Below are 23,305 nucleotides of genomic sequence, written 5' to 3' on the forward strand. Positions count from 1 at the left end.
TTGTTTGTTGTTTCTCAAAGTTGGTGAGCCACTTTTGAGACGCACCCGGTATACTACCCCTAAAAATATTTGCACTTATTTAAGACTCACCCTGTATATAATAGGGAAAAATTGACCAAAACATAAGGCGAAAAAATACGCAATAGAAATCCACACGGGCCCCTCCTTACATTGCCACCCAGGCCCCTTTGGCCTAGTGCAACTCTGGATCGACGTACTGTACTAAAGAAACATGCGAGGAAGAATCCGTGTGTTTGCTTTAGCGTGATCGTAACGGAAATTACGGAGATAGCAGCATTTCGGTGACAATTTTAGATCACTGGAAGTTAGCAGATATTATTGAGTTAAAATAGCAAATTTTCTTTAATGAGAAAGAAATTATTTGCTTTCCCTACTTATAGAATATTTTTTTCTCTTTCTAATGGTATAAAAAACTTATTAACGTAAAAGATGGAGTTAGCAGGTTATCACGTTTCACAATTGCTCTGAATAGTAGTAAACAATAGCCGGTGCTTACTTCGGGTTTCTCTTATTACCCTTTGAATAAGAAGACTAAGGAAGGAGCATAATGCTATCCATGTATTCATGCATGGTGGGCGGAAAAGCCACCATAAAAGCTCTCTAGGGTGGGGATCCTTGACAGTTCTGTTTGACGATTCATTTGACACATTTGAATTTGATTTGAAATTTTGTGGATTTGTCAGTCTTTACGGGGCTTATTCTCTTTACGGGGAGAACTGGAAATGGTTGAAAACTTGACTACAAGCGATTTTCTAGGAATCTTCCTCTACCGATTAATTATTGACAAGAGTGACAGATAAAGCCTTGACGTTATTTCAGTATTCCAGTTCATCTCTTTTTCTTTCTAAAGCGTGCGGTAGTTGAAAGGAGTGAAATAAAACAACTTTTGGTTACCCATAATTTGTTTATTCGAACACCACTTTTCTCCTTGTCGAGTCGTTGACGTTGACCTGTCGCCATTTTATTTCTTTTGTTTACATCGCTGCATTTTGCTTTGCAAATTTAATACATAAATTATTTAGGCAAATATATAGGTTTTTAATAAAACTCCTCGGACTAACGTGTAGGTAAGTGTTGATAATTTTTGTTCATCTTAACATGCTCATTGTCGTTCTCCTGATTTTAGGTGACAGAAAAGGATCATCAAATCAAATTGAATTTTATATTTTCCTTCCTATTTATCTTTCCTAAATATCAACTCGGATATTGAAATTAAATTATATACTGTAGTAGTTGCATTTTTTATGCTCTTTATTTATTACAAACAAAGAACAGATATAAAGCATCCCAGAGGAAAAGAGACGCAATACCTGTATGTAGCTCTCTGATATTTGTGAACGTTAAGCAAAGTATTGTTGTAAATGTCATCTATTTTCGACCTGAAAAACTTCGAGCAAAAAAAGATGACACTTTCAACAATACCCTGACAGATATCAGAGACGATACAAATTATTCCTCTCTACCCCCGTGGAATACTTTTAATTTATTATTCTTTGTTTATCTAAATTTAGAACGACACTATAAACGAAACTAAGTCTTGTATGTTTGAAATAATTGTTCAGTTGGTTTAAAATGATGATAAGACATTTCCATATAATTTTTTCTTCAAAATTATGATATATTTTTATTTCTAAGCCATCTATGACGCCATTTTTTCAGTTTTGTTATAATTAATTTTGTCATTTGATCTACTTGTAACATTATTCTTTTAATTTTATTAATTTATTGTGGTGAAATTAATTTCTGTTGTATATTTGATATTGATATTAAACATATTTTTAAAAAATGGTGTATTTTTGTGTTTTTGTGTATGTCATAATTAAAAATAAATTTTGATATGCTCTTTCCTTAGTCTTCTTATTCAAAGTTATTACCGATTCTGAACCGTCCTAGAACTGTGATGCGTATGCGCAGAAGGAAATATGAAGACATTATTTCATTTGCGCATGCGCTGCAGAGTTCTAGGACGGTTCAGAATCGGTAATAACAAGAACCCGAACAAAGCTAATGTTAATACGCGCCCAGGGACAGTCGGCATCGGGCGTTCGTACGCAGGCAATGTGCGCGATGTAATCCTGAGTAGTACGATAAAATAATGAAAGGAGTTATGAAAGAAATCCAGTGTTTTATTTAGTAAATACAAGCTGTACTTTGACATATATATATTCTCATAACTATTTTTTAAAATACACAGTTTAAGTCTTTACTAAAATTAAATTATTATCTATTGTATCTATACTGTAGTTCGGCTTCAACTAGTGGTCTTCTAAATAACAAAATATGAGGCTCTGGACTATGCAGTAAATAATGTACCCATTTTGGACTTTGCTGGACACCTAGTAAACATAAAAGTATGCGTCAATTTAAAAATGTAGGTAGTAAAATTACTGCGTGATAACTGGTATGGAATTCAAATAATGTTGTAATGGTCCTTCAGTTATATTTTAAAAAATAATTACACACTGATAAAAATCTGCATTGAGCAAACTGTTGTCGCAAAAATATTTGCGTGCTCGAAGTAAATTTGTAGAGATGGCAGAGCAGCGAGATCGGTCTATAGCTACTGGCTAGTTCTGGATCTTTGGCTGGTTTCAGGAGAGCCATCACTATTTTTGGTTTGCGCCAAAATTTCGGGATTTTGTTTCATCTACGCCTGCTGCCTTCCCATTCTTCATACTATTTAAGGCGTTGTTGAGTTCTTTTAAACTGTATGGATGTTCCAGGATGTTAATCTTGTTTGCTCGATCTCTCTCTAATTTTGGTATTCTAATTCTTTTTTCGGGTTTTCCATTCTTCAGTAGTTGGTGGGCAATCTGGTTAGGTTTGATGTTACTGATTTGTTTCCTTTCAATTGGGTCGCCATCAAGTTCCTTAAAGAAATTCCATGCGATCTTACTACTGTGGGTCATATCAATTTGCTCTAGTTTGTCTATCCATCTCTGCTGTCTGGAATTACTCAGTTCTTGAATCAGTATTGAGCCACATTCAAGGGTGTCTTCACTGAAAGGGTCTCTCTCAAAGAGTTCTTCGTATCTAGTTAGCAGTTCTCTAGAATCTTTGGAAAAACCAGGAATATACTGTTGCCTGCATCCCCTTGGTATGGTGTTTCTTGACACTAACCTCACCAGTTCAATAAACTTTTCGTAGTTTTTTGGTGTGGGCTTCAGGTCATTAATAGCTATAGAGTCCAATTCATTTGAAAAATTCTGCCAATTGGCTTTTTTGAATTAAAACCGACGCCTAAATGGAATAGTTGGTAATCCATGTTTTCGATTCAGACACCGATATTAGTTTTCGTTTATCTCCTATAGAAAAGGACGTTTCCCTTTAAAAGTGTCCAATTTGGCCTACCCTGTGCAGTAAACTAATCGTTGTCGTAATACACGCTACCAGCGCATCCAACCGATTAAGGAAGCTAAACGGACACTCGAAATTCTACGACAAATACATAGTTTCCAATTGTTGAAGTCGGATAGTTATCGTAAAATTTACGAATTATTTAGTATTCTAGGGATAAATATATTAATAAACAGTTATTACCTAAGTTCCTCCATTCAGTTTCAGTCATTAAATGTGGACGAGGAACTAGTTTTGCTAAATCAGGTGGTAAGATAACATGTCGGTATTCATAATATTCATCGCAATATTTTTCAGAATACTGAATATTCTCAACAGGCATCTAGAAAAGTAGTATATTAGATAAAACGGTGCTTGCCACTTGCCACTCGCTTCGAATTTTGTACTTTATATCACTCCAAAGCATACATCGAAATCAAATCGAAATAGGTATTAAACACAGGTATTAAACATGGGCATTACCCAAAGATAATTGAAAATTGAAACTATGTTATATGTATTATGGGTGCACCTGTATTATGTATAGCATACATTAGTACATAGCTAAAAAAATACGGATGATCTACAATTTCTACAATTAAGTAAAAAAATAAACAAATACGGTCTGTTGACTGTTATTGGCTTAGGTTATTGTCATGTTATTGTGGCATGGGCCATGGGCAGGGTTCGGAAGTAGTTAATTAAGACGTAATTTACCTGATTAACTACATGTAGTTTTTCTTCAAAAACTACGTCTTTTCCCGTTCATTATCTACATGAAAACTACGTTAATAAACTATGTATTGATATTATGAATAATTTTCCTTTGTATGAGGTGTAATACAGATAATATGATGTAAATATTATATCTAAAGCCATATTTCTTCTGTTTTCTTAAATACATTATGTGTTTTTAAAGCATCAACTTATTAAAACCTCACCTCAAACCTTTGATATTTGAAAGTTACATACATAAGTTACATAAACTACACCCTCTACATAAACTACATTAACTACATGTAATGTAGTTTATGTAGTTTTTAAAAGTAACATGTAGTTTTCCGAACCCTGGCCATGGGCAGGGTTCGGAAAACTACATGTTACTTTTAAAAACTACATAAACTACATTACATGTAGTTAATGTAGTTTATGTAGAGGGTGTAGTTTATGTAACCAGGTAACCTATGTATGTAACTTTCAAATATCAAAAGTTTGAGGTGAGGTTATAATAAGTTGAAGCTTTAACACATAATGAATTTAAGAAAACAGAAGATGGCTTTAAATATAATATTTACATCATATTATCTCTATTACACCTCATAGAAAGGAAAATTATTCATACTATCAATACATAGTTTATTAACATCGTTTTCATGTAGTTAATGAACGGGAAAAGACGTAGTTTTTTAAGAAAAACTACACGTAGTTAATCAGGTAAATTACGTCTTAATTAACTACTTCCGAACCCTGGCCATGGGGCATGGAGGTATGGAGGAATAAGAGAGTAGAGTTGGAGTAGAGGTTATTGGTTTGTTATGGTCGAAGCTCATTCTCCCTCTTCCATATCTCTGGTTTGAGTATGCATATTATACATCCGTGCTGTGGCATTTCTGATTGACAGCCAAGAGCACGCAAGATCCGTGGTCAAGAGTCAAGTTGTCAAGTGTCAAGATGGTGTCAAGACTGTCAAGTTATCTATGGTCTGTGTCTATGGTTAAATAATGACAGAATGACACGCAATTATATTTTAGATTGTTAAAATTTTGAAGTTATAGTTCTTTACGTTTTATATTAAAGATTTAAATACGTAAGTATACATACAACTATCAAAATGAGTGAGAATAGTGAAAATTCAACAAATCAACCACCAAGAGGCTTAAATTTCGATGCCCTTAAATCACACGTTATAGCCCACAAAATTGACTGTAGTCTTTGGGCTACTCGCATGCTTCTCATTCTCTTTTCAATAGGATATTTTGTTCCAATTTTTGGGTAAGTTGTACCTTGTATTTTTTTATATTTTTACTTTTTCAACCGAATTCCTTTTTCTCCAAATTCTGTTATAAGTGAATAATTGTAGGCTTAAGTTCGAAGTTCATGCCATGTTAATGACGAAACTTATTTTACCTTTAACTACTGTTTTACAAAAAATAATTATTACTTAATTACTTTCAACACCATTGATACTTGTTAAAGTTCAGCTACTTATTAACAAACCTATATTATTGTTAGCTAGATAGGTATAGGAAATATATAATATACTATATTATAGAAAGGTATTATGAGCTAGATAGGTATAGGAAACCCTAATATAGTTTGAAATAGCATTTGAATTTGCTTCGATTTATTTTAAAAAATACAGGGTGTTGTATTTGAAATAAGGTAAAGTTTTTATGTAAAATAAATACTTAAAGTAGACCAGTAATTTTTGATACCCCTGTATACATTAAACGAAGCAATCAAATTTTTCAGTAAAGTTTATTTCTTTGGCTTAAAAGTCAGCTAAAGAATTAATTTTGAAAACCAATGTACAGGGTGTTGACAATCTTTTTTATTATAGCATGCATATTTAAATATCTTAAAAAACAAAGCTTGTAAACATATTTAACACTTATAATAAATGCCTTATTTTGTGTCCACGGATCCAAATATGATATAAAATACCGGGTGTTCCATAAGAAAAAACTTTGGTGTGGATCTTAGTTCTGGCATACCCTGTACATTTCAAAATAATTTTAAATTATGCACATTACCTTCCCACATATACCGATACAAATTTTGTTTCTACATCTTTCCGTTTTCGTATAATCAACCGAGGCGAATAAGGTGCGCCACCCTGTATATATTTTTTATATTTATTTCATTATTAAATCCACTGTATATCGAAAACGGTAAGCGTAAAGCATACTCAACTATATATTTGTGAAATTAGCTAAGATATGTCTACCGGACCATATTAAAATATATAGTCCCGGGTTCTTTTTTTGAAAAAATTACAATGGCGCAAACGGATCGTGGCTATCTTGATCGGTTTCGAAGCTACAGGGGGATTCTCAAATTTTGTCCTTTTTGAAGATGTTCGATAGTTTGTTTATTTCAGCAACCATGGAAAAATGAATTATACATTCTAAAGGCACTTTTCTGTGTAGAATGCAGTGGCGTAGTCAGACTTTTTTCAAAAAAAATATTTTTTGAGATATTAACTATACTTATGTTTTTTTAAATAGAACCACCTGTATATTTTTAAATTTTCTTATTCAGATTGGCATAAGCTTGTCGAAAATATATCACACTCTATATTTATTTTCACTATTAACCTCAACATTTCAAATTTTTCTTAAAATATCCATTAAGTAGATAGTAGGCCGCGCCGAGTAACAAAATAAAAGGTTGCCATGGTGATCGGGACATATTGACGGATGCGTGACATTTCATTTCAACAGATTGAAGTGTGTGTATTTTAAATAATAAAAAAATTAGTAAATTGGAAAATTTTGAGAAATATAATATGTTAGAATGTTATATTGAGTCTAACAAACATGAGCAAATGGCAGCTGATTTATATTTTGAGCGGTATCCAGAGCGCGAGCAACCAAACCCAGCCATTTTTAAAAGGTTAGAAGATAGTTTAATCAATTTTGGATCTTTTCAAAAACCGCGTCCGAAAAATTATCAGAAAGAAGATGAAGAAAATCAATATGTTAATGTCCTCGGAGCCGAATACATGAATTAGCAATTAAATAAAATCAAACAATACGAAGCAAGATACAATAATTCATTTTTGCCTAGTTGTTGAAATAAACAAACTATTGAACATCTTCAAAAAGTACAAAATTTGAGAATCCCCCTGTAGCTTCGAAAAAAATAAAAATACAAAGACTACATTAACTGTTCAGACTGCTGCCCATATCTAGACAGAGTTGATACCATCTCCGCACGCCGCCGCTAACAGCATTTCAATACTTGATTTTGTTGGATCTAGTGTTACGGTTCACTTTTACACTTTTTTTTTATTTGCTTCGTATTGTTCGATTTTATTTAATTGCTAATTCATGTATTCGGCTCCGAGGACATTAACATATTGATTTTCTTCATCTTCTTTCTGATAATTTTTCGGACGCGGTTTTTGAAAAGATCCAAAATTGATTAAACTATAGTAAACGCCACGAATGTTTGGGAGTGATTTATCGCTTGATGAAGTTAGAATCGACACGCGCGCTATCATTTTTACATTAAAAACGTAAATTTTTACCGCAGACGTAGGTTTTTAAAGGCCCGGTCTAATCATCTGCCTGCGCTCCTCCTACTTATTCTAAAATGTTAGCGTGATTGATAAAGACGATACTATATCGCGGTTCTTTGATTGATTCGTTTTTGTGCGTTAGTCCATTGGTGTGCTTGCAGTGCGACCAATGGGGCATTCCAGTTTATATTTATAACCAAATATATGTTTTGACAAGACTTTGACAGTTAAAACAACAAATTACAACAGATTATATATTGATTATTATATGATTTGAAAGACCACGGCACTGGAATTAAGTTTTATGTGACCTTGAACAGATTAGTTCACATGGTAGCGACCGATGAATCACTCCCAAACACTCGTGGCGTTTACTATATCTTCTAACCTTTTAAAAATGGCTGGATTTGGTTGCTCGCGCTCTGGATTCTGCTCAAAATATAAATCAGCCGCCATTTGCTTATGTTTGTTAGACTCAATATAACATTCTAACATATTATATTTCTCAAAATTTTCAAATTTACTAATTTTTTTATTATTTAAAATACACACACTTCAATCTGTTGAAATGAAATGTCACGCATCGATCAAAGGTATGTCCCGATCACCATGACAACCGTCTATTTTGTTACTCGGCTCGGCCTGCTATCTACTTAATCGATATTTTAAGAAAAATGTGAAATGTTGAGGTTAATAGTGAAAATAAATATAGAGTGTGATATATTTTCGAGAAGCTTATGCCAATCTGAATAAGAAAATTTAAAAATATACAGGGGGTTCTATTAAAAAAAAACATAAGTATAGTTAATATCTCAAAAAATATTTTTTTCCAAAAAAGTCTGAGTACGCTACTGCATTCTACACAGAAAAGTGCCTTTAGAATGTATCATTCATTTTTCCGTGGTTGCTGAAATAAACCAACTATCGAACATCTTCAAAAAGTACAAAATTTGAGAATCCCCCTGTAGCTTCGAAACCGATCAAGATAGCCACGATCCGTTTGCGCCATTTTTTTCAAAAAAAGAACCCTAGACTGCAGTATCAAAATGTCAGTATTTCTCACGGTTCCCTAGATACCCTATAGAAACAACCAAAGTGGTCCACCCTGTACATCTTTTATATGTCTGCGCTTGACAAAGTTGTATTAGTAAATATCTGTTTAAAATTATTCTTCTGAAAAATTGCTATGCCATTGTTTTCAATAATTTGCAACTATATTTTTTTAGGAGTCAACAAAGTGCTTATTACAAAGTTCTTATAGCCAATGCAGCTATCAGTGCATTAAGATTGCACCAAAGGTTAGGAAGAGTCCAGTTTTCAAGACAGTTTTTATCGGAGCTACTCTTGGAAGACAGTTGCCATTATCTGTTCTACTCATTAATTTTTATTTATGTGGCGCCCATAAGCTGTATCCTTTTACAACTTGTTCATGAGATGTATTAATTTTTCCAATTTTTCCTAACCCTTTAAACTTTTTTTAGTGGCAGTTTTTTTATTGGGTTAAGATATTAACTGTAATGTGCCATTTTAATTCATATGTATATTTGTAACCCTGTCGTTGGATATTATTTCAACTTATTTTATGTGTAAAAATTTAATGACACATTTTTAAATTACTTACTTTTTTATTAATTTGTATAGTCTAATTTTCCACTATTATTGTCCTTAATAGATTTTAGTGGCTGTTTTGCCAGTTCTGCTCTTCGCTATTCTACATGCAGCTAGTTATTCACTAACATTACTAGATGTAAGTATTTTTTACTATTTTATATAGCAAAAGTTTAAATCAATTTTAAACATTACTGTAGTTATTTTTAGAAATTGAACATAAAACAAAAATTTATACTTTGGAAGAATGAGAAGGACATTAATCACTAATTTTAAGTGAAATTAACTAGTTAACTAAGAAATGGTCATGTTAAAACGTTATGATAATAAATCTTTTATGTTTCAGACATTAGGACAGAATTCTTGGTGGGGCTGCAGATTATTGATTTCTTTAGTTGAATTTCAGTCACTAAATATTTTAAGAATGGTAGCATTTACAGAAATAATTTTGATGCCTTATATAGCGTTTTTAGCATTAACGTAAGTTGGCTTATTTCTTCTTACCTAACGATTTATGTTTTCTCCACATTGCATTTATTTTTTCTGTAAACATACATTTTATAATACTCCGCTATTTATCGTTTAAATCGTAGATTCAGTATCGAAATATTAGTTAATATAATAATAATTATTTCTTATTTTTGAATGGATTTATATTAAACCATGTTATTATTCTGACCTCGGAAAGACCTCGAAATAAAATTAATTTTCAAAAAAATCCGTTTTTCCCAAAAAACTCAGCAATCCTTAACATTTTTAAAACTCTTTTGATGGCAATTTAACCATGTTCGTGTCTATTACGGTTACCGATATACCAATGCTCGTACCTCGAATTTGTAGCACCCTGTATATCAACATAAAACGGGAAGTAATGAACGAAATATCGTCGTAACAATAGATATTTTAGAAATGTCTAGGTTTACTTATTTCACTGAGATTTATGAAAAAAAGTCCTTTGCCTCGGGTATATTAATACCGCAATTATAATTGTCCCTTCTCCGCAATTTCACGAGTAGTTTTGATGCGCTTTTAAGAAACTAAAATAGGTCGAGACAAATCGAAATAGGTCAAGACAACCGGAGATAAGCCGAAATGGGCGAAAGTTGGGCGACGAAACGCAACCTTGGCACTTTTCGGGCTACTTTCCGAATAGTGTAGAGCGTGTATAACGATATAATAATTTTAAACAAAATAATTAGATAATTAAAATATTTTTTTTAAACATACATGTATATTAATTTCATTTAGTTCATATTATTTAGAAATGCGTTTGAATAGAATGTTTTCAATAATATTTATATTTTTTTAGTGGACAAGCAGGTCTTCTCACTCCGTTCATATATTACAATTTTTTGTCACAAAGATACACTTCAAGAAGAAACCCTTACACGCGGAATATGTTTCATGAGTTGCGACTTTTGTTTGAAAAATTTGCTAATAAACCCAACATACCTTCATTTGTAAAGCCGATTGTTTTGGGGATCGTGAATTTTACAACCAAGTTAGCTCCTCCAGTAGTTCAAGCACCACCAACTCACAGTCAATAGGTAAATATTGATGTTCTATCGAATAGCTGATTTTTCTAAATATATGCTATACATAATTCCGTTTTTGTATTTTCTATATTAGATATTAAACTACAGGGTGGCCCATTAGTCCAAGGAAGTTCAATGCGTTTGGGTTGTAAAAAATACCCTGTATAAGATAATGTCAGTTTTCCTTCACAGATTCATTCTGTTATTCTTAGTTTTTAGCTAAGTATAGCTAAAAACTAAACTAAAGTTAATTCCAAGTTTGGTTTTTAAAAAACTCCTGTTTTTAACAACTTTTCGGATATACTGTTTTTAAAAAAAGTAGTAAAAACAGTAGTGTCAGTAAATAAAAAAATATCATGGCAATGTCGCATCATGCTTCAAAAATAGTATAATACTGGCAGAATTTTATACTAAATCCGATTTTGTACAGAAAAATAGGGGTTGCAATTTAGAAATTTACAACATAATCACTACTTTTTATGTCACCCTGTATACAATAAAATATATTAAGGTACCTTTATAAACCATCCAACGTTTATTCATATCTTTGTCAACAACGACGTTATTGGAATTTCTCGGACTAATGGGATGCTTTGTATAGTCTGTGAAACGAATAACTTTGAATTTGACAGTTCCCGCGGGTTTTTCTAGTGTTAATTTTATTAGGTTAGCAACTTGCGGCCATGCTGACGCAATGCCGTCTCTAATAGAACAGCCTCGGAGCGAGATTTATGACGTCACGCTAGTTAGATAGGTACCACGGATTAATAAATATGTTGTAGAATACATGGAAAACAAAATTATTTCTCGTATTTTTGGTTTGTATTTTAAAAATGATATAGTTTACATGAAATATATATAATATACAGTTAATAAATACAATATATATACCTATTTATAGTAATAAATATTTTGGCAAATAAACTATGAACCATACAAATGCAGCAAATCTTTTACAATATACAAATAATGAATAGATACATAAGATAATGGGTAAAATGTAAAATATATTTTAAATTTTGGGGTTTGAAAATCGATCTAATTTAACAAAAACATTCACTATATACTAATAGTGATGTATTATTATTTGCATTCACAAAATTTATATGTATATTTTGCAAGTATCAATGTTCGAAAAATTATATTTGCAAATAATACAATATCATAGAAAAAAAGGAGTCAGCGATGGCTACGAAATAAAGATCGTCATTTTATCTGTAAAATTATTCTAAAATATTTGATTTTCTTGGGATTTAGGTTCGGGGAAAACGCTCATTAAGTTTTCATTTGGGTTTTCATTACTTTTTTTTGGTTTAAAAAAACTGTTTCGGCTAACATTATAATCTTCATCAGTGTTGTGTCATATGGAAAAAATAGTGTCGAATATAATCCAAAAAATTATATAATTAAATTTAATAATCCGTAGTATCTAACTAGCGTGACGTCATAAATCTCGCTCCGAGGCTGTTCTATAAAGACGGCATTGGTCTGATATTTAGAAATGTCAAGCTGATGAAATTTTACTGTTGATAATTATGACATTTCGTGTTGATTTTTGCAAGAAGTGGAAGAACTGTCACTTGGTTTATTATTTTCCTTTTCTATTTCGCGAAAGTAAAAAGAGTTACCTATCTGATTCGTTCAGGCACTCAATTTAAAGAATATCAGTAACTTTTTTGACAGAGGGATTTTATATTTGCCATGTTGGTAAAAAATAACGGTCAAAATTCAAAGTTATTCATTTTATAGACTGTATATAGTATATTAGTGAGAATGGGTTGCAACATACTCAATTTTTATATATAATGGGTGTAGTAATTTTTTATACATTGTTATCAATATTTTAATGTTAGTTGTAACTTATTTTTAACCTTCAAACCTTAATTTTTAAAATCATCTAAGGGTAATTATGCCAGACTTAATAGAGATAGATAATATACAGAGAACAGTATTGGTTAGTTTCAGACATATGTAAAATATAGGGTTTAGATTTTATTAACAATGTTAAAAACTGCACCAATACTGTAAAATTTTTAAATTTTTTATTAAATTACTTTTATTATATTTTATTATACTTTTTAAAACCAGTATAATTTACGACTGTCAACTACGAACTTGTGTAAAATATTTAAAATACTTCTCAATAATATAACTACACAACGGCAGCTATTACTAAAAATAGTAAACACTTGTTCCTGGCCGTATAGCCTACATAAAAATTACGATAAAAACAAAGTAACTATATAAAGAAATTCGCAATTGTTTCAAAATCTCTGGCAATTAAAATCGATCCAAAATAGACATTGAGATTGTATATCTTTAAAATCTTTTGACATGTTCTTTTTGTCTATCTATATTTGATCTGAGATAATTAAGATTGTATAATACAGAGTCCCTATAAGTACCAATAAATTAAGATGTTTGTATTATGTACTACGTTATACAAAGACCAGGCTACTAGTAACATAGCAAGTTGCCGGACGAATTTACGTTTACCCAATTTGCGTTCGTACTCGAGATTCACTGCCGGCTATAGTCGCACTTGTGCTTGGACGGGTCGGTCGTGACAGACTAGGAATACGACGCGAGGAGTGCCGAGTATTTATTATTTTCATTTTGAGTGTTTACCTTCACTTAAGGTAACATTTAAGATAAAAATACTTAAATCTTTATTATTTGAGTGTGTTTACAAGCCAAAACTAAAAATAAATAAATTCTCTAAACCCAAAAAAAAAACTAAAATATTACTCTAAATAAAAAAAAGTTATAACAAGTGTTGAAAAAGACCACCTTCTTGTGCTAGACAGAAGCCTAGGCGGTCGTAAAATCCCCGTCGGACATTGGCTAACATATTAGGGCTGATAGTTTGGAAAGCCTCTCGTATTTTTACTTGAAGCTCATCCAGATTATTAGCCCTATTATGACCATACACTTTGGGTTTTACATAACCCCACAAAAAGAAATCATTGGGAGAAAGATCTGGTGATTTAGCGGGCCACAAAATAGTTCCATGTCCACTAATTAAACGGTTGGGAAAAGTATTGTTCAAATATTCTTGAACAATACGGGCATTGTGGGCAGGACAACCACCTCAGCAATTTGATTACTTGAAACGAGACCTTTACTTACACGAGAACTGTCGCGAGAATCTATGTATTCGTTTTGGCTATTAAAACACGAATAAATACAAATTATGGAACATTCTTATCACATATCTACCTATTTTTATTTTATCGCATTTTTTCGCCTGCTTTTTATCCGGCGGACGGGTATACGCTAATTCGTCCGGTTCTGCCTATGTTACTACTACGGTGGTCCGGTCTGTATACATATATGACCCTAGCAAAGTTTGTATTTTAAAAGTATTATTAAATTTTAGATTTGAAATGTTCACTAATTTCACAATAATAGTCATGAAATAGAAATGGGGAAATGGAATATAGGTACTTTGCATTTTGTAATGTCATGTTATGCCTGAAAGTGTTTTTGCATATATTATTTCAATATATTTTTACAGAAGGCGTTCTTATAAATTACAATTGTAACTGATAAATTAAAGTGTCTTATTTGGTTATTGTTTTTATGCCTATTCCTTTTGAACCCTTTTATATTATCAATATTGTAACCACCATAGAACCTATAAACGTCTATGCCATATTCAGTTTGGTGTCCAGCCACACTCCTAAATATTTCAAAGAATTACTTGGATGAATTACAGCTCCTTGTATATAAAAATGCACCGGGGATATTTTTCTTAGTACAGCTTCATCGCTTGCACATGCAACAATGGCAAGGTCGTCTGCGAAAGCGACTAGATACAGTTCAAGGTTTATAAATAAAATATTAGATTCAGAAAAATGGTATATTTTGAAAGAAAAATTTAAATTCTTAAGAAAAATGATCACACAATCGTATTAGCTTATAGGCAGCTGTTACTTCTTATGATCTGGAATTGTTAAAATTACACGTCTGCCAGCCAACTTGAAGTTCTCCATTAGCTATCTTCGCTTATTTTCAGAACTTCTCCTAGTACTTAGTATTAAGGAAAAAAAATATTAAGAATAGAAATGCATTTAAGTCAAAAATATTGATATACAGGGTGGTCCGAACTGTATTCCGGAAACTTAAACCTAAATAGAATTATTCTCTAAAATAATTAGGGAAGCCAATAATTGACCCCATTAAAATTTACATGGGATTTCCTATGTCCCGCTCGACGATGCAACACCCGGTATGTAAAATTAATATGAGCATTAAGTAAGTCTACTGAGTCAATCCTATATATCTTATGGAACTATTTTATTATATGAGATAATATAAAAAGGATATTGTTTTTCCCTCGATTCGCTTCTCTCGTTAGATCTTTCTCTGCCGATGTATGCTGGTGAGATATCCTAAAACACAATATTAACAATGTAGTACTTTTAAAATAATTAATACATTTAATTCTTAATTATAAAATATCTAGTTTTCCCCCGAATTCATCCGCAAAAAACTCGTGTACTGTAATAAAGTGTAATATTTATTATAGCACCTAGTGGCAATTACTGGAACGATTACAGTAATTAACTGGAAAAACGCGGACCAATGATTAACTGGAAAAACGCGGACCAAAGACCAACGTGGGAGGAAGTTTGCCGATATTCGCAGAATGTGAAGTCGTACTAGGCCCAGTGGAATTCCTTGGTAATAGATGACGGATTACTTCGCCGTGTGATCGAGGGACAAGAAGAGAGAAGGCAGATCGTCAGTCGTTCCAAAGAAGAGGGTCCCGGAAGTCTTGGAGGAAGTTCACAATGGAACCAGGCAGCGGTGGACATCTTGGTGTTACCAAGACCTGGTGTAAGAAACGTGACGTTTGCGCCGCCATCAATGGTCCACAAAAACACGGTAAAGCTCCAATGCGCCAGTACAATGTAGGCAGTCCCTTCGAACGAATAACGATCGACACGTAGCCGGTCCTTTCCCGGAGACGAACGATGGCAACAAATACATTGTGGTAGTGATGGATTACATCAGCAAATGGGTCGAGGCCTACGCGTTGCCAAATCAAGAAGCGTTCACCATTGCTGATGCCCGTGTTAAGGAATGGATCTGCAGGTTTGGTGTTCCCGTAGGGCTGCATTAAGATCAGGGAAGAAACTTTCCAATCTGTTCCAAGGCGTCTGTGAAATTCTTAACATCCCCAAGACCCGAACGTTTGCCCTACATCCACAATCCGATGGGATGGTTGAACGCATGAACAGAACCATCAACCGTTATTTGGTCAGATTTTTTCACCTGTTCCTGTTGGCCTATCGTCCAAGAATCGACAGGGCAAACTTCAGCCAGCATCGTTATGGGACGAGAAGTGCGCCTACCTTGTGATCTGAAGTTTGGTTGCCGACCGGGGGAAGATGTCGCTGGAGAAGATTATGTCCATAGACTACGTCAAAGGATGGACGACATCCATCAGCGAGTGAGCACTACGACATTCAAGCTGAGCATGGAGGATACCAACGAGGGAATTTGGTGTAGCTATACAACCCGCAGAGACGTCGTGGGTTATTTCCGAAACTACAATCCTCGTGGGACGGGCCATACGAAGTATTGGATAGGATTAATGATGTCGTATACCGTATCAGAAAATTGCCAAAAGGAAAACCGAGGGTCGTCCATTTCTATCCTTTGAGCCCCTACCAAGGCGAAATAGAAGATCGTGCTGGGACCGTGAGAACCTGCAGCTTTGATCCCCCTGATTCGGAAATGCCCTTTGACGACTTCATGGCCCGTTACAACAGCAGTGAGAAGGCTCGCTATGGTGTGACCAAAGAAGAACCACGGAACCTCTTTTCCGTGCCTCCTGATTATTCGTTCGCTCACTGTGTGGCCCGAGATTTGTGAATGTCCAGAGGAATAGCTGCGACTTTCAATGAAAAGTTTGGGCGTGTCGGAGAACCACGCCGACAGGATCCAGAGGTTCGAAGCGTCTTGAGGCTAACCGACAATACACATGGTCAAGCAACACACATCTTCTACCTGGTCACCAAGGAATGTTCACCGAGTAAGCTGACTTATCTCAATCTATGGAAGATCCTGATTGAACTGATAGAAATCCTGCTAAACAACAAGACGATTAGCCATTCTGAAGCTGGCGTGTGGACTCGATAGTTTGAGTTGGCGTACAATCCGGAACATAATTGAAGTCTTGTTTAGATTTACGGGAATCGAGATCCTCGTTTGCTGCTACAATCCAGAGCTGAGATCGGGCGAGAAAACTGTAGACTGCTATTTCTAACAGACTTCTCAATGTACCAAGGCCAGCTTTGCAAATACCTTCATTCACCGTGTACATCTCGGGACGAGCATGTATCTAAGAAGGGGGCAGTGTTGCGGACCCGTGTGTACTCGGCCTAACCTGACTCATATGCCCCGCCGGCCGCCATTCAAGATACGAATAATAAATTAGACTTTCTATCCACACGGAACCGACGAAAAACGTAACAGTTATTTAATATTTTTATATATGACTTTCTTTATCTTCATATTTAGCAAAATTATCAACAAATACTATTATTTATGCAAAAACTATATGCAATACTATATGTCACAATTCAAAACCCGTCTACTGCCGTGACGTCACAAATCGTTGTCTCTGGCCTGTATCTCATGGGGGTTGTGCTACTACCTATATTGCCATATCAAGAAATGATGTTTCTTTTAAACTAAAAACAAAAAGTTTCCAAAAGATTTTTCAAAAAAAGTCTGACTGCGCCACTGAATGAAATCTTTACATAATACATATTTGTATTTTTTTGCTTCCGACGACGGAAATAGATAAACTTTCCGAAACGTTAAGCATTTTTTTGTTCGTTCGGCAAATATGTATATCTGTAAACCAAACTTCTGGCAAGTAGTTTCCATTTGGATTAACGCAAAAGTGTTTACAAAATATAACTATTTTATTTTGTAGATTTTCTTGCAGTGGCGAAATACCCATATATGATTTTTTGGAGAGATGAATCCGCCACATAGGTATAGACATTTTTTACATAATACAGAGTTGCCAGACGTAGCTTTATGCTTCATTCAGAACCTGGAAATTAGTGGTTCCAATTAGCGTATAAGTTTGTTTCTCTAATTTCAATGTGAGCATTCAAAATGTCAAAATTAGTGGCAGTATTTTTAAATTAGTAGAACAAGTTAACAAACTTATTTTTTCCACTAATTATACTTAAAAATTATCATCCGTCAAGAGAAACTGTGGTTAGAAGTTAGAAATAAAATTTTCATTGCTTTAGAAAAATATTTTCAAATTCTATTTGAAATTCTTAAATATTACGGATGCTATTTACCAATATATCAGAAACATATCAATACTAATTATAATATTACAAAAAGTCAACAAGGTATTACCCTTGTTTCCCTGGTTTCTCGTAATTCCCCCCTTCGATGATGTTTTTCTCTTGTAGGCATTGTAGTAGATTCTAACAGTTCTCCATTTTGAGGTGGTAATAGTTTACCAGCTATAACATTTCTTTATTATTAATTAAGCCAATTTAAATAATTCCAGCATTACCTTTCTCTTCATCCCGGCGTCGCTTAATAAGGTCTTGTTGACCTTCATCGATGCGATCCTTAAAATTATTGCGATATTACTATTTGCAATCCAGATAATACTTAAATCTCATTTTCACAATTGATCAGGAATTTCAGTATATCAAAATATAAATGCCCATTTATAATATCAATACATTATTGTGAAGAGAAACCAAACCAAACTAAACCAAACACTACTACTACTCACCCTCTTACGTCCAATTTTCCTCTCTTTTTTCAGTTCTTTTTCTTCTTCACTCAACTTTTCTCTTTTCTCCTTCGGCTTCAAAACGCGTTCTTTTTTTTCTACTTTTTCTGTATAATACTCAATTTGATTATTAGTGGACTTGCGTTCTTCATGCTTGGAATTCTGTAGCAGAAAACAAAATATTAATATTTATGCGGTAGGAAATGTGATCTTTAATGTATTATACTTATATTATACTTTATATACAGGGCGTATTCACGTCAAAATTGAGTATTGGACTCGTTAAAGGCTATCTTAAAAGTCCCGTAAAGTATTAGAGTCGTTTCGCTAAATTAGAGTCGTAAACGCCCGGTAAACCGGATCTCCTTGTAATCCGGAAAAAATTGAAATATTGCACTTTAACATTGCGTACCTTCTAATCCGGATCACTAGGGATCCGAACTACACGAACAACCAACAGGAATTTTTATAAATTAACAACCTGCTGCAACAATTTTTGTCTGTTCATGAACATACGGAAATTGAACTGAAGGATTGGATCGCCGGAGATGATATAAAAAATATACAGAGAAGACCAGGCTACTAGTAACATAGCAAGTTGCCGGACGAATTTACGCTTACCCGATTTACGTTCATACTCGAGATTCACTGCCGGCTAGTGGGCTGGTCAGGCAGTACGCAGTTGCAGTTGTGCTTGGACGGGTCGGTCGTGACAGACTAGGAATACGACGCGAGTGCCGAGTATTTATTATTTTCATTTTAAGTGTTTACCTTCACTTAAGATAATATTTAGAATAAAAATACATAAATATTTATTATTTGAGTGTGTTTACAAGCCAAAACTAAAAATAAATAAATTCTCTAAACCCCAAAAAAAAAACTAAAATATTACTCTAAATAAAAAAAAGTTATAACAAGTGTTCAAAAAGACCATCTTCTTGTGCTAGACTAGGCGGTCGTAAAATCCCCGTGTGACATTGGCTAACATATTAGAGCTAATAGTTTGGAAAGCCTCTCGTATTTTTACTTGAAGCTCATCCAGATTAATCCGGTTAAAAATTTTAAAAAATAACTCCAAAATTACAGTAGCTAGCGAAACGCGGTTTTCAAATTAAGATTAGGAATAATATTTACAACAAAATTTGTAATAACATCAAAATCAATCAAAGTCGCAGTTTTCGAGATATTAACATATTTTAGTATGGGCGGCTTGTTATACATGCCTCCCGGCGGCAATTCTTTTTAAATCATATTGTACTTTCTACAAAGTCTTGGCAAAGATTACTAACTAGGTGATTATCTTATAGATATTAAAATGTTTTGAATTTTCATATTTTATAATAATTTTAATATATTAACCGTTATATTCTGTTTTTTATGAATGTATACATAATTCTTTATACTTAAATAAAAAGCCATATGCATTACATTATTTCTATCAAAATTAACTTACGGAATATTTTTTTCGTAATTTCAATACGTAATTTATTAAAGCAGTAGTTTTTATGTAGTTAATGAACGGGAAAAGGTAGTTTTTGAAGAACTACACGTACTTATTCAGGTAAATTACGTCTTAATTAACTACATCCGAACCCTGATTACTATTAGCTTTGAAAGCTTGATTTTTTAAACTAGCAAATCAAGTAATAAACTATCAATTTCATTTATAAATCTTTTAAATGGTGTTTTTAGTTCATTTACCTGGACTGTAGTATTTTGGCCATATAAATAGATTTCTAATTTCAGATCTAAATGTCCTATGTATTTAATAATTAAAAAAATCCGGATCTTTCATCTGTATATGTGATAAACCAATGTATACTTTCCTTATCAAAATGCTGATCACACATCCTGCTGTATTTTGTCACCACAAATTCATCACGATGAATAGCTTGCAGCCACTATTTCTGAATATTCCTATCATTAGGAAAGCGAAAAAAGTGGTTTTTGAGGTTAGACCGTAATTTACAGCGCGGCACGGAACACTATAAGGCATTATACCTTTTAAATTGTATAATTGCACACACTTATAATCGCTTTGTAGTTTAAACACCTCTTTTTATAGATTTATAACTTTTTTCGCCTTTCTATTATCGATTATAATTACCACTTACCACGTCCGCACACCTACCGATAAATCGATGACTGTCAACTGCGGCAATACCACTCTGCTACACGCTACGACAGGCGCCGTCGCCCCGGAGTACGGGGCATATATCGATAAAATACATAATATATACTATAAAAAATATATAGTTTTTTATTGTTTTTTTCTCATGTTATACACTATTGTGAACTTAAAATATTCCTTTATTAAATTTGATTGATAAAAAGTGAGAGATAAACATTTATTGACTGGTATGGTTTTTTCCGTATTCTATTAAAACTATTTTTATATAGTATAATATTTTTAAAAACTCTGAAAAATACATTTTAAAACTTCGAAATATATCTGGTGAGTGAAAAAAGATCCACAATTTGAACTTTTATCGGGTAATTATCAACGCTGCTAAATAGAGTTGAGCCTCCAGTTGGTGACGTCACGAGATTTTTACGTCACAGCTGTCCGGCCTTGTTATTACGGTGGTTACGATTATACTCCTTCCTTAATTTTTTTATTCAAAGTTTGCAATAAAAAATATTGCTACTATAAATTGAGATATAAACTATCCTATTACCCTGTATATTGTAACGTTTTTAGTTCGTTACATGTCTTTTTTATATATAATATATGATGTCTGGCCTATCATCACCGGATTCCCTCTCATTCAGGCCGGATAGTTTATTTGACGCGTAATTTTTACGTTCCCTAGTCGCCAACCCTGTTATCGTTCGACACAACCCTGTTATCGCTCTGAGGAGGCGCTGTCAACATCGCTTCTATCAGTGTTGCCAGATATACCATTTAAATAGTATCTATACCATTTTTTCTTCCTTGATACCTGCAAAAATTTTGAGTATACCATTTTCCATTTTTCTACCATTTTTTGAAGACGTTACCATTTTTCTACCATTTTTTAGAATCCCAGCGATCTACATTTTTAAAACTTTTTAATGCAAACCAATCTAGTTTTCCACATCTACTAAAAATATGAAGCACATCTCTATTAGGCACACATATCTCATATCTCTATTATTTTTTATAGGTATTATTTCTTGAAAAGTTTTACCTATTTTATTCTAAGTCTATGGTTTTACCTATATTTTCAGAGCCAAATATGTAGATTATTAATGCTGAATTATTAATAATATATTTTATGTTACCTATCTATTTAAAATGTTCCTATTACCTTATTATATTATATTAGGTCTGTTCGTTTTCCTATTATCGATTCTGAATCGTCCAAGAACTCTTCAGCGCATGCGCAAATGAAATAATGTCTTCATATTTCCTTCTGCGCATACGCATCACAATTCTAGGACGGTTCAGAATCGGTAATAACAGGAAAACGAAAAACGCTATTAATTATACCTATTTCTTTTATTATTATTTTACATAAATAAAATTTAAATGCCTTGCGCAAGAGTTCAAAACTGATGTGACAACCAACAGCTACGATGTTTTCAACCAAATTGAGGTTCGTTTGGTTTTTGGGGTTAATCCACGGTTAATCATAGTATCAAAATTATAAAAATATTAAGATCCTCTTTAAAAGTAAAAATACCATTTTTTTTCAGTCAAATACCATTTTTTTAAATACTCGATACCACTTTTTATTTTTTCCATCTGGCAACACTGGCTTCTATCAACTCTCTCCGTGCTTAACCTCACTTTGTTTTGACGCTCTGTTGTATCCCAGCTTTTAGAAATGGTGATTATTTAAATCTTGCTGTATAATTTGAATCAGCTGCTATTTCAAAGCAACAGGGTAGAGTTACGGATGTCCCAACCTGTATTTGTATTTTGCTGGCACGTTGGCGTCCCTTTTCTTTTGTCCTCCAGAATGTCACATGGAAGAAAGGACAGTTTGTTTATTATTTATTGAGCCCTCGGAAGTATTTCGAGGGTCCAAGGTACGGACTGTGTCCAAGGTACGGGTAGTGTCTTATGTATGGACATATCTTATGTACGGATGTCCTGTGGACGAGTGTCCCCAGTAAGAATGATTTTTTCTTACATATAAGTGCCACAGCGTGGATGTAGCTTGAGTCCCATGCTGCTTCGTTCCCAGCTATAAGCTAGTTAGTTACGGCTGTATCAATTCATGGTGTCCTCATTCTGGCCCCTTTGGTTGTGTTGGATGGCTGAGTACAGAGATGCGAGACCACCTCACGCTGTTACTGTTTAAAGCAAGATTACATAAAGAACAGCTAAGTGTAGATTTAAGTTCTAGTTTTACATTTAACATTTAAAACATTTACAGTCTTAAACAATAACGTACATCTTAAATAATATCGTACAGACTATGTTTAGTGGTTAGATTGTTAAGAACATTCATGTCGATTTAATATTTAATATAATAATTAATACTAAATATAATTTAGATCTTAGGTTTCATTGCATTACATCTTGTAATGGTATTACTTTTATAGATATTATTATCGCACTATTTTAACAGATGAATAACCAAACATAGATTCTAGAATCTACAGGTTGCAACATCTTCGATTTAGCATCATATGGAATATATCAAATTAATTAAAGTAATGCTACATTTCATATATTCTCTTAAACTTTACATGTCTTGTATTTTATCGTAGTTGTTTTCATTGATATTTAGTACGACTCTTACCACCACTTTCTTTGACATATAACCACTATATATTTATTAGAAC

The 23,305-nt window shown here is 33.2% G+C and overlaps 2 protein-coding genes and 1 long non-coding RNA gene across 5 annotated transcripts in view; 1 reads left to right on the forward strand and 2 right to left on the reverse strand.

Moving 5' to 3' along the window:
• Nucleotides 1–2,126: 2,126 nt before the first annotated feature.
• Nucleotides 2,127–4,023, reverse strand: LOC115876410. Its single transcript, XR_004049135.1, has 3 exons — nucleotides 3,765–4,023; nucleotides 3,562–3,700; nucleotides 2,127–2,357 (listed from the first exon to the last, which is right to left on the reverse strand). It is a non-coding gene; the product is annotated as an uncharacterized LOC115876410 (long non-coding RNA).
• Nucleotides 4,024–4,995: 972 nt separating this feature from the next.
• Nucleotides 4,996–14,320, forward strand: LOC115876411 (Krueppel homolog 2). The gene is made up of 6 exons (XM_030892186.1): nucleotides 4,996–5,349; nucleotides 8,827–9,008; nucleotides 9,280–9,347; nucleotides 9,555–9,688; nucleotides 10,518–10,755; nucleotides 14,123–14,320. Exons 1-5 carry the CDS (start codon nucleotides 5,189–5,191, stop codon nucleotides 10,753–10,755), a joined length of 783 nt encoding a protein of 260 aa, XP_030748046.1. The 5' UTR covers nucleotides 4,996–5,188; the 3' UTR covers nucleotides 14,123–14,320.
• Nucleotides 14,321–14,591: 271 nt separating this feature from the next.
• The window catches only part of LOC115876412 (THO complex subunit 2), a 74,875-nt gene continuing 66,161 nt past the window's right edge, over nucleotides 14,592–23,305 (reverse strand). For 2 of the 3 annotated variants that reach the window (XM_030892188.1, XM_030892187.1), the window contains exons 25-29: nucleotides 18,530–18,691; nucleotides 18,302–18,359; nucleotides 18,139–18,248; nucleotides 15,073–15,137; nucleotides 14,592–14,772 (exon numbers count right to left, since the gene is read on the reverse strand). In XM_030892188.1, the coding sequence (XP_030748048.1) occupies nucleotides 14,742–14,772; nucleotides 15,073–15,137; nucleotides 18,139–18,248; nucleotides 18,302–18,359; nucleotides 18,530–18,691 (426 nt within the window). In that variant the 3' untranslated portion in view covers nucleotides 14,592–14,741. The remainder of the gene's footprint in view (nucleotides 14,773–15,072; nucleotides 15,138–18,138; nucleotides 18,249–18,301; nucleotides 18,360–18,529; nucleotides 18,692–23,305) is intronic. The other variant, XM_030892189.1, reaches the window with a different exon arrangement.

Source organism: Sitophilus oryzae, unplaced genomic scaffold (genome assembly GCF_002938485.1).
Source record: "Sitophilus oryzae breed Bouriz unplaced genomic scaffold, Soryzae_2.0 scaffold_1436_pilon_pilon, whole genome shotgun sequence".
Lineage (NCBI taxonomy): Eukaryota > Metazoa > Arthropoda > Insecta > Coleoptera > Curculionidae > Sitophilus > Sitophilus oryzae.